Below are 11,902 nucleotides of genomic sequence, written 5' to 3' on the forward strand. Positions count from 1 at the left end.
AAAGCAAAAGTGTTAAAAACTTTGAATGACTATTTCTCCTTCTACCACCCAAAATGAATTACAGCTGAAGGAATTAGGGCTAAAATGAGAATAGCAGTTGGGTTTTGATGATCTGGCTTAAGTCATTTAGTGAGTTTATGTGAAACCTTTGAACTGTGATTTGTGATTATTGCTAGTAAGCTTGGCTGGCCTGGGCAGGCAAGACATAATGTTGCAGTGCCAGCAGTAGGTTTGTCAAAGGATATTGGTTGGAGCCCTTTGGCACATTGTAGAACATTGATCCTGAGTTAGAAAGCACCTGTCTGACAGTGCTTTGAGGATGATTAAACATTTTTAGGCTTTTCTACAGTGGTGATGTCTATGGCAGTGACTTCTAAATTCTTTAGTTCCCTGGTTCTCGACCTACTGGCCAGCCATATGCAAACTATGATATAGTTTGTGAGCAGTAGTAGAATCATCTTGAAATGTGCAAAATTAAACTCCTAACTTTGCAAAATAGCTTGTTCAGAGGCTATTCAAAGTATAAATCAGTCAGTTGCAGAACATGTTTCCTAGGGTGTTGGAACAACACTAAGTATTGATTGAATCATTTCCTTGAAGCTCCATCGACTTAGGCTAAGGGAGCTTGTTTTGGGTTTATGTGCTTCGTATAAAATACAACTGGCAACTGTAAATAACCTTCTAGAGATAGTTTGGCAAAAGTCTTTCTGTCAACGTAACCAACAAAAATATTAACCAGCACAATGAGAATCACAGCTGTTAGGCAATATATTTCTTGTGCTGTAGTTATAACTTTTTGATTTGTTTCTTAATGGAGCAGAAATACTATGTTGATTAGGCATGTTATCTACCCCATTAGTAATCTTCATTGGCTTCTAAAAATTGGGACTTTATACACAGAGGATATGTGTTAGCCATTTGGTGCTTTAGACATGAGATTTCACTAACTGCACTACAGAAATGATAAAATAAGACTGGTTTAGCCTGGAAGGCCACAAGGGCAAGGGCTTCTACAGGCTGCTGAACTCCTAGTAATAGGGCGTGAGCATACTTCTGTGGCTGAAAGGAAATAAGGAAAGTGCAAAAGAAAATGTTCATGGTGTTGGCACTGCCAGAAAAGGTGAGCTGCTTCTCCTATTTTCTCTAGGAAGGAGGAGGGGGTAAGTGATGGCTTAAAGATAGTGTCCTGTAGTGATCCATCACTTGTATCACAGTGAATAGACTGCAAACACCCTGTGAATCTACAGAGATTTCTAGGTTAGGGCATCAGATACCTTTCAGTTTATTTACATAATACTTTCCAGTACATTATGGAAACTAATACTTTTAAAGGTGTTAAAACCTGAATTTGAAGTTTTGTCAAAACCGTTGTTTTCCTGTGGGATGACTGACTTCCTTGCCCACAGCTGTGTTGTCTGTAGAAAGTTTTGTGTGAGGAACTCCAATGTATTGGCAAAAATACACTGTGAAACTAGTTGATTTGCCATTCAGAGGACCCTTTTTTGTTGAGCTAGGACTAACAGTTTCACAACAATCAAGTGATTCCAAGGCTCTTGGAGTGATTCTGACTGTTACAGCGATGATTACAATTGCAGTATACTTCATGAGGCGAAGGCATATGTCCTATATTTTGAGACTATATGAGTCATTGTTTCCAAAATTTTGGTGAGAAGGGCAGCTGACAACTATTCTTGACCTGAATTTTCAAAAGACGATACCAGAAATGCAATGTGGTCAGATTGATGTGCCCTATACTTGGAGAAGTCTTAATTTTCGTTTAACTAAGTCAAAGTGTGAAGATGACAGAATTATGTAGCTGTCTTTATCTGCATGCTTTATCTGTACGCTAGCTACCTAAATGGTGTTTTTTAATTATTCATAATAAAAACAGTATCCAGTGTCTGAGGAAAGAGGAGAGCAGGGATGGGGCTTGATCAATGCAAAAGTTAATGAAACGCCTGTTCCTGTGCAACAAGAAGAGATCTATGTTGACAATTTCAGCTTTGCCCTTTGGATGATGTGTCCATATACTTAGATCATACATACAGTCTGTTTCTGTCACAGCAGCTTACACTTTCCATGAACTAAAGCAATTTGCCATCTACACAGATAGCATATTACGTGGATTTAGTTTTATAGTCCATGCAGCCTTAGACATGTAATAGTGTCAAGTAACATTACTGGGGATAATATCCATTGCCACAGCCTTTCCGTATTTATCTGCTGACAGTCTTCCTCCACCAGACTTCTCTAGCCTGTTACTGACGTCACGTGTGCATCCAAGCAGAAATAAACAACCTTAGTGTATCAAGGAACACATGTAGCATTGGCACATGTTATACGCTGTACTTAGTTTTCAGAAGTTTGAATATTGTTTTGCTTGATGAAATGGTGTTAATGAGCCTTAATGGTAGTTTAGCAATTTTGCCTTAATTTTCATGCTGACTTGTAGAATTTAATTCTTGTTATTGATTGTTGGCTAACATCAAGTACATTAGGCATGTACATTAGGCTGGAAAACACTACTTTAGGCTTCCTAGTAGGAGCAGGACTTAAATGATGGCTTCCGTTATTGGAATAAAATGGTTGTAGATGTTGATGGGATGTATACATTTTGGTTGCTTGTTTTTTAATGCGGGAAATATAAAAGTTCGGTAAAAGTTGTAGTAGCTGAAATGCTAGGTTTTGATCATCTCAAGGAGTAAAGATTTTGCTGAAGTGTTAGATTACTTTCCAGAACAGATATTAAAGGAATTTTATAAAAGCTGTTTTTTAATCAGATCTTGCTTTTTGTCTTTCCTTTCATAGCTAAACCAGGTGGACGGGTGAAATGTCAGTATATTTCTGCAGTGGATAAAGTGATCTTTGTGGACGATTATGCAGTAGGATGTAGAAAAGATCTTAATGGCATCTTACTGTTAGACACAGCTCTGCAAACACCTGTTTCAAAACAAGATGACGTGGTTCAGCTTGAATTGCCAGTTACAGAGGTAAGGTATGGGGGGGGGGGGGGGAAGGAGTATGTAAATAATTCTGTCAGAAATACTGAAACCAGACATTTGACCCTGAGTTTCTAGTGTGATATTAACAGCATGTAATGGAAAAGTTTCTTATTTATTAGCTGTCATAGGGCACTAGGTTTTTGCAGTTATCTGTATCTTGAACAAATAAGAACTTGCCTCATCAAAAGCACATTATTTCAGACAAAAGAACATTTTAGTAACCCGAAATAAGGACTCCTTTCCAGACCTTTGTCAGTACTTATGTATGGAATCTATATGCAGTTCTAGAAGTCAGTCTGGGCCTAGGCATCCTTGATTTTTTTTTTTTTGAGGCTTTCAGGGAAAAGATGACAATTAAAATGAGCTAATATGCTGTTGCTACATGTGAGGAATTAATGCTGGAATCTAACTTTTCTAGCTAGGTCAGTTGACCTAATGAAGTACTTTTTTCCCTGCAAACCTGGCTTCCCTGTTATGTTTGAACTATTGCAGGTATGACATTGTTCATCCTGGTTTGAGACTATATAACCAAGCATTTAGTATCAAGGGAGTCTAATGTATACATTTTTGCTTAGAGTGTAATGCTTAGGATTTTGTTGAATTGGTTTACCTTCAGCTAGTATAGCGTTTATGAGGAGAGGTAGTATGTGCATTCTTATTTTCAAATGTTGCCTAAAAAAAGATAGCTAACAATTGCTTCTATTCTAGGGCACCTGTTGATGAGGAAAGTAGCTTTCATCTTTGTAGTGGTCATGAAGTAATAGACCTGGGAAGTAAATTTGTACAACAGTTTTAATTACAAGTGAGAGTAATTCTTTGTTTGGGAAAAGCATAGAGCATCTGCCAATAGTAGTATTTAGAATAGTGCTTAAAAGTTGAAAAACCAAAACTGGACTATAGAATCCAGATTCTGAGTCTTTAAAGCGCTCTGAGAAAAGAGCACTTCCCACTCATCTCTGTGGGAAATAAATTTATATTGAGTGATGCACCACCAACAAACTTATCCTGGGCATTGATTTAAAATATTTGTATGCTCTTGAAGCATTGAATAATAGGTGCTTATTATGAAACATGAATGTGTGTTACATGTGGGGTTTTTAACTACTTGTCTTGAGTAGGAATGACAGCAATAAAATGCTAGTTCATAGAGGTCTCCAAAGAGAGCTTTTCAGGTTCCTCAGGCTTGCTGCCACTGGCATCATTTTTACACCATTTGTGGGTAACTACAAAATCTTGGTATGTGTGACTGAGTGTGAAGAGACTGACAGAGGTCAGCATTTCATTTCTTAAGTTTTGCTGTCACTGGTTTGCAGTCTCACATGGCTTCATACAAACTATAACTTTGTGTTAGTTTAGCTAAAAGATTTTTTGGTTCTAAAGAGTTTACAGACCCATATTTCAAGGTTAAAATAGAGCACTTCTCTGTAAAGGTCGTTCCTGTAGAAAAAAAATTGGACAATATTATATTTCAGTAGGAACAGATTTTGGGAGTTCATGGCCAGATCAGTGAGGTGTGAGGAAAAAACATTAGCAGTCTTCAGTTCTTACGTTTAATTTTAAAGAGGAGTACCCAGACCTCAAAATTTTAGTAGATATTAAGCAAATACCATGCAAACGCATCAGTCCACCTCTTTCATCATTGAAAGGTCAAGAACCTTTATCCAAGCAAGAGCCTTTATTTTTTGTTAGTTTCTAGAACTTCTCTGCAAATTTTTGCACTTAAATTAAGTAGTCTTTTTGTATGATTGATCTGGTTATAGTACAGTGCATCTTTATGCATTTCAAATCGGCAGCATTGACAAGTTATGATACAGCCTCTATGCTGTTTTTACTTCCCCATAGAACACTGTAAATATATGAACTTCCACAATCTATCTGGTTTTGTTCTGTCATCTGCAAGAGACTTGAGAAGTATGAGATGCCACAAGAACTGTAATTGTCTTTTTATTGAAATTTGAGAAACAGATACAGCCTTAGCTAGGGGACTGATTTTGCCTTATTTCTGTCTGTCTTCCCCTGAACTCCCCAAGGCTGTAATAAAGTGGCCATTTGGCCCAGTCTGTTTGGAGCAGTTTGTGGCTGTTTAAAGGACTGTCTGACCATTGTCCTTGGGAAATATTTCCCTGTGTTTGTAACTTGAAAGATTTCATATGAGGTTTTTCAGATGTTAGCCCACCTAACAATGGGTATCGAATACACTGTGTTTTGCACGTAAGGCGTACCTTTAAATCTTGCCTGTCGATGTGAAGTTAGCAGTCAGAGGGACAAGGTAGAAACAGATGGGATTTGGAATGAAAAAAGTCTATAAATGGATGTTTATAGTGTCCTTTTCTAGATGCATTATCTCTGAGGTTTTAAGAATGTCTAGATTCTAAACTAGCCTGTGTTTTTTCTGCCTCATTTTTCAGCTTTGTTGTATCAGCATTGTAAGTAATTTATGTCTAACTTTGTTGCAACTATGTTTTTCTCATTATCATGCAAGATACAAAGCTACTCAACTTTGTAGTCAAAGTCAAAATGTCAAGACTTTGTTCTTGTTCTCACTTTTTGTCCCTAAAGCTGAATGAATGCTTTTTAAGGGAAAGCACTGGGCAATAGATGTCTCCTTTTTGCTTGACTTTAATACATGTTCTGTTTTAATTGTTTATATGACTGACTTATTTAACATTTGGTATTATTGCCTTTGAGGGATCTTGTAGTAATTACTGTCACTATTGCCAAATTTATCTATTGATTGACCTACAAAATAATATTTGGAACTGCTTACTCAACTCTGGGTCTTTTATGGGAATTATGCTAATATAAGATAAAGTAGGATATGACAAATTACATTTCCTGGAATAATGAAACAGGTGTAATTGTTCTCTGTGGTTATCAAAGTGAATGCTAACTTTTCTTGCACATCTGCATCTTAGGCTCAGCAGCTGTTATCTGCTTGCATAGAAAAAGTAGATGTTTCTAGCACAGAGGGATATGACTTATTCATCACACAACTGAAGGATGGTTTAAAAAATACCTCACATGAAACAGCAGCAAATCATAAAGTTGCAAAGGTAAGAATTTGTCTCTGTACTGTCTAACATGGATTCCCAAGTCTAATTTGCTTGGCTAACGTTATTGAAGCATACAAAATGACTTACAGTGGTGAATTTTGTTTGAAGAGGATGGAATGTATTATGTTTTCCTTAGTTCCTCTGTGTGAAGTTTCACTTGTTAAGAGAACAAACATGGTTATTTTCTTGCTGATAAACCCAGCTAATAAACCTAGCTGCGCTTAAAATCTGATGTTACTGACTTTCCTTGCATTACATCCATGTTGCTTTTGTATGTCTGTTCTTGTATTATTTCTTGAAACCAAGAGAGGGTGCAAGATGTGTGCTTGTTTTTGCTTTTGACACTTTTGTGATCTATTTATTGCTTAGATGTTAAAATTTTAAAATATAAACTAGGCACTTTTTTCTTAATTTAGTGGGCAACGGTTACGTTCCACCTTCCTCATCATGTTTTGAAGTCTGTCGCCAGTGCCATTGTAAATGAACTCAAGAAGATAAATCAAAATATTGCTGCCTTACCTGTAGCATCCTCTGTGATGGATAGGTTATCTTACCTCTTACCCAGCGCACGACCAGAACTTGGTGTGGGACCTGGTCGATCTGTGGACAGGTATATTAAGACAAAATAAGTGATGAATTTTACCCCTTAGTTATAGCAGAATAAGCTCTTAAATGACTTTATTTGCCAAACAAATTAGCCCTATTCTGTACTTTCTTGCTTCTTACACATACCACTAATTAACTGTTCAATGCACAATGCACTGTCATATTACTAAACTTAGAGAAACCTTTATGGGTGATACAAGACTGTTTTGTTTGGATTCTGACTTTAATGCCAGGCAAATTGAATTCATCTTGCTTTTAATCCCAACATGTACTTTCAGAAAGGTAACAATTGCAGCCTTAAATATAGGTCCCTAGGTGGTATTGTAAAATGTGATATGTTCACCTAGACTGTACCCTTCATCATGTTTGATTATGGGTTTTATCTGTACAGTCATGTGCGTGTGACCAGTTACTTAAGGTACTGGCTTTACTCAAACTAGTACTGAAACCTTATTGAGACTGCAATGTTGAGATGTTCCGAAATTGCAGAGTGTTAAGAGTGTATGTGCGCCTCTTTTGAACGCAAAGAGAGTGCTCATTTGTCTGCCAAAGATAGAGCATACATTCTATGTTGTATCACAAAATCAATTCCTTTTCCTTCGTACAAGAAAGAGTTATGCCTATGTTTTGTGTTTTAGAAGTTTAGGAAGTTGTTGCCTTTGCAGCATATAGATACACAGCTACTTTTGTACTCTCTAGTCACCTGCTATGTGTTTGGGGTCAGAGAAAATTTTACCTCAGGTTGTTGCTTCATCTCTTTCTGATCTGAGTGATAATGTGTACACAAGTGAGTACCCCATTATTTTACCCTCGTTAGAATACTGGTAAATCTTCTAAGTTTATAAATTAATACCTTCTTGAAAGTTTCTATTCAAATATTATTTTGCAAGTGTATTATTTCTTACAGCTCAAATAATTTAATAAAATTGATTTAATCTCTTACTTCCCGTATCCAAGTGTCCAGGTCTACCTGTACCTCTCCTTATTGTATTTTTGGTTAGAGCTCTCTGAGATCTGTCTCTTAAGATGGTATATGTCAAGCGAAGACAGCCCTTATGTGGGTGTTGCAAGAATAGTTTACATCCTTCACAGGAGATGGTTAATATATCCATTCTCTTGTAAGACAGCAAAAATCTCCTGAAACAAGAAGTGAGGCACTTTCCTGTCTAGCAGTACTAGTTCTTGGGATGATACTGGAGAATAAACTTCTGTCAAGCAAAAAGAAAAGCTGGTAGTGGTTTCTTATGTACTATTTCAGATGAGGGACATGCACTGAGTGAAGGTGGAAAAGAGAGGAGCTTCTTTTCTTTGTAGATGTTGAGTTGCAGAGGAGTTCGTACTTAGCAGTTTGTAACTTTTAAGCATTGTAGTATGCAGTGAGTGACGAATGTTGGGGGCGTTGTACCATGTATTCAGTTAAGCCTAAAATATCACTTTAGAGTGTTTTTAAATATGCATATTCATATCTGTTAAACTAATAAACCCAAATTATTGCAGTAGTTGTCATATTAAAAAATCAAGTCTCTAGCAGTTCTACTGGGCTAGATTCTGCATCTTCCCTAAATGCAGAGTAGCTTTGGATATCTGATGCTTCTCTGTGGTTAGACCAAATAGGCTACATGGAAGCTTATTTTATTAATCTTGCTTTTAAGGCCTGTAGGTTGTTGTATTGCTTTTGGTCTTTTGCTGAGGATGTGCTTTAGCCACCCAAGTGAAGGAACTTGGTAACTTTTCAGTAACTGTTAGTGTCAATTTTAACTATAAGTTATAGGTTGCTGTCTAGTATTTCTAACGGTTACTAAAACATTGAAAATCTCATAATTAATATCCATTTTTTTATTCTAAATGGCAGTTTTGTGTAATGTAGAATTTTTCACCTTTCTAGGTCTTTGATGTATAGTGAAGCTAACAGACGGGAGACATTCACTTCATGGCCTCATGTGGGTTATAGGTGGGCACAGCCAGATCCTATGGCTCAAGCTGGGTTCTATCACCAGGTAAAAGGTTTAGCTGATCTTAGTATTTGTTCCCTAGGTGAGGGTTTGGGGAGCAGGGGAAAAAAGTTGTTTGTTTTGGGTTTTTTTATGGATTCCTTCAATGATGCAAAAACCATAACGAAAAAGTTTGTCATTCAGTCCTTTTCTTAAGTTTCAGGTTTTTTCTGTGCCTTGAGGTTGCTTCTTTTTTTGTAGAGATCACAGAAAATACTGTTCTGAACTTCAGCATGTAAACCACTTTTAAGTATCAAATTGATCTGAGTTAAACAGCAATAATAAAGATGGAGCTGGTTGTTACATAGAGTCTCTCTTTCTTCTTGTTAGGTTGTTGAGCAAATATCCTTACTTTTTATAAGTAAAGCAGTAAGCTTGACATTGGAGTTCTCTAACCATACTGTCCTGCTGGGACTTAAACTGTATTGTAACAAACAATGGTCCTGGATCACATGACTAAGTTATTAAGCTTAGTCAATAAATACAACCTCAACATTTTATTCCACTACTTTTGCTTATTTCCATTTTTCATTCTTTGAAATTATTTCTACTATTAAGTTATTTATGATATGGATTTACATAATGATGACTAAGCAGTGTGTGCCATCTGACATCAATATTGTCTGCCTCATTATGCCAACTGCAAAGCATGATAGGTGCAAGTGGATAAGGTTTTTGGAGGATTTCTTAAGTTTGTTCAAGAGGGAAAATGTGGGGAATTCATATGTTAGAATTGCATCTGCATATTCCCAAGCATATCTCAGTGACTTGAAATGTGGTCATGAAAATGGTAAATTTTAAGAGAATGGAAATTTCCATTCTTTTTCCTCTGTCACTTCAGCTAGTAACAACTGTTCTTTGCAGAGGAGTGACATAGAATACTTTATATTCCAGCAGATTGAAGGCGTAATAGGAAATATTTGTTTAACCTGTGTTTTTCTAAGCATACAGCTGTACAGTTATTCTGCTGAGGGTCTAAATTTTTTGAACCTTGTGAACCTTTTCCAAAGGATAAGAAATCTTAGCAGTGATATTGAGTTCTGTTTTATGTCTGTGTGGTTTATATGCCATGGTTTGCACAGATGTTGCTTCTGAACCTCTTCTATAGTAATGTGTTGTATCCCTTTTTTTTGAAACGTTAAATACTGCCACTTTATAGTATGTAATTGTGGCCTTATATACATTTGATGTGGTGCTTTGCTATGCCACTAGAAGGAGAGGACTTGATCACCTAGTTAAAGTGTTTTGTAATATATAGCTATATAAATTTCAAGTGTTTCTTCTTGTATTTATAGCCTGCTTCATCAGGAGATGACAGAGCAATGTGCTTTACCTGTAGTGTGTGTTTGGTATGTTGGGAGCCTACAGATGAACCTTGGTAAGTTTAATGATATTTGGAGTAGACTTAATTTTGTGCTTGGAGATGTTAGAAATCTCTGGAGGACAAAGATCAACAATATCTCAATGGGATTTCTGGTGGGTTTAGGAAGTGTTACTGACAAGAAGGGATTTTCAGACTGATGCCATGAGACAAATCATAAAATAATTTCCTGTACTATGTCAAATTTCTGTATAATACTAAACCCAAGAAATCGTAGTTGGTTTTATTTTCTTAATTCTGATTTGCTGTTTCATTTCAAATTGTTCCATGGCAGAGATGGCAGCCAGCATTTAATTTCAGGGATCTAAACTCAATCTTCTGTGTAATTGTGACTAGAACACATTTTTTTAAGTTCTTAAACTGCAATGGCCATGCAGTGCATATTTGCCTTTTATGTAAAGTTGCAAGATCCATTACTAGTTTCTTGAATCAGCAGAAGTTGTGCATATAGACAGAAATATAGGACCTTATGTTGATTTTAGAAGGGTTCTTAACATAGTTTTTGTCTTGATTATTTGATAATTTATATTTAAACACATCAGATTCCTGATTTGCTGGAAACTTTCATTTGTAATATTATCTTCATAGTTCTTGTGTCCTCATTTCTCTTGTCAGTTTCCAGACATCTTGTACTAGTGTAATTGCTCTTTGCCATATCTCTGCCTTAGGTATATATTGAGATTAGAAGGGTTTTTTTCATGTTTCTTGGTCAATGTGTCATTCAGGACTGTTTTCAGTTTTGAGTTCTGTAAGTGGATGTAGAACTAAAGACAGAACATTGCTTCATCTTATTAAGGTTACTTATAATAACATCTCATAACATTGGAACTCTGATGTATGTTCTGTAGAATTTAATCTGTGCCTTTCTTCATAAGGACGTGATGGGCTACTGTCTATAGAAAAATTACTTTTTCTAAATGGACTAATTATATTAAGGGCACTTTATGTAGATCCCTACATTTGAATATGAATATCCATTAAGTGATCAAAGGCTTTAATACAGTCTGCTGTTGAGAAACAGCAGGGAAAGCTGTGTTAGTAACTTCAGAGCTCTCTGGTATGGTTGGCTGCCAGTTCAGTTTCAGCTTCACTTCAAGGGCTAAGTTTGTATATGTGTATATTTTTCACAGTAAGAAATCAATGTTTGCTATGTTTGTTTTTAATACGGAAAGGTCTGAACATGAGAGACATTCCCCAAACTGCCCATTTGTCAAGGGTGAGCACACTCAGAATGTACCTCTTTCAGTCACACTGGCAACAAGTCCAGCACAATTTCCCTGCACAGATGGCACTGACAGAATAGCCTGCTTTGGATCTGGAAGTTGCCCTCATTTTCTAGCTGCTGCAACAAAACGAGGAAAGATCTGCATCTGGGATGTTTCCAAACTTATGAAGGTATACGATACACACAACCATTTTTTATTAACAAATTACTGATTAAGCATATCTCAATTTAAATCAAAGACCTCTTTTGGTTTTTTGTTGTTATTTCTCAGGTCCACTTAAAATTTGAAATCAATGCATATGATCCGGCTATTGTGCAGCAACTTATGTTATCAGGAGAACAGAGCTCAGGGGTCGACTCAAGGAGGCCAACACTAGCATGGCTAGAAGATTCATCTAGCTGCTCAGATATACCAAAATTAGAAGGAGACAGGTATGCCAATCTACAAAATTAAAATTAAATACTGCTATGTAAGTGGTAAATGCCATTTTAGTTAAAATCATGCTTTGTGAAACATAAGATTTGTAAGATTTTTCTTCATGGAGATAGTCCTTTTAACCACTGTGTATCTGTACATAATTCAACACTTTAAACCCAATAATCTAAATTTCTATCTTGCAAACCAGTTCCATTTTATTCCTGCT

The 11,902-nt window shown here is 36.4% G+C and overlaps 1 protein-coding gene across 1 annotated transcript in view; it reads left to right on the top strand.

Annotated features, from left to right (window-relative positions):
• Positions 1–2,813: 2,813 nt before the first annotated feature.
• Positions 2,814–11,902, top strand: part of BIRC6 (baculoviral IAP repeat containing 6) — a gene marked incomplete at its 3' end in the record, with an annotated part of 95,893 nt that continues 86,804 nt past the window's right edge. Inside the window, exons 1-7 of the mRNA XM_010283892.1 lie at positions 2,814–2,990; positions 5,918–6,055; positions 6,472–6,665; positions 8,547–8,658; positions 9,948–10,030; positions 11,206–11,428; positions 11,530–11,690. Of these exons, the coding sequence (XP_010282194.1) occupies positions 6,592–6,665; positions 8,547–8,658; positions 9,948–10,030; positions 11,206–11,428; positions 11,530–11,690 (653 nt within the window). The remainder of the gene's footprint in view (positions 2,991–5,917; positions 6,056–6,471; positions 6,666–8,546; positions 8,659–9,947; positions 10,031–11,205; positions 11,429–11,529; positions 11,691–11,902) is intronic.

Source organism: Phaethon lepturus, unplaced genomic scaffold (assembly GCF_000687285.1).
Source record: "Phaethon lepturus isolate BGI_N335 unplaced genomic scaffold, ASM68728v1 scaffold48513, whole genome shotgun sequence".
Lineage (NCBI taxonomy): Eukaryota > Metazoa > Chordata > Aves > Phaethontiformes > Phaethontidae > Phaethon > Phaethon lepturus.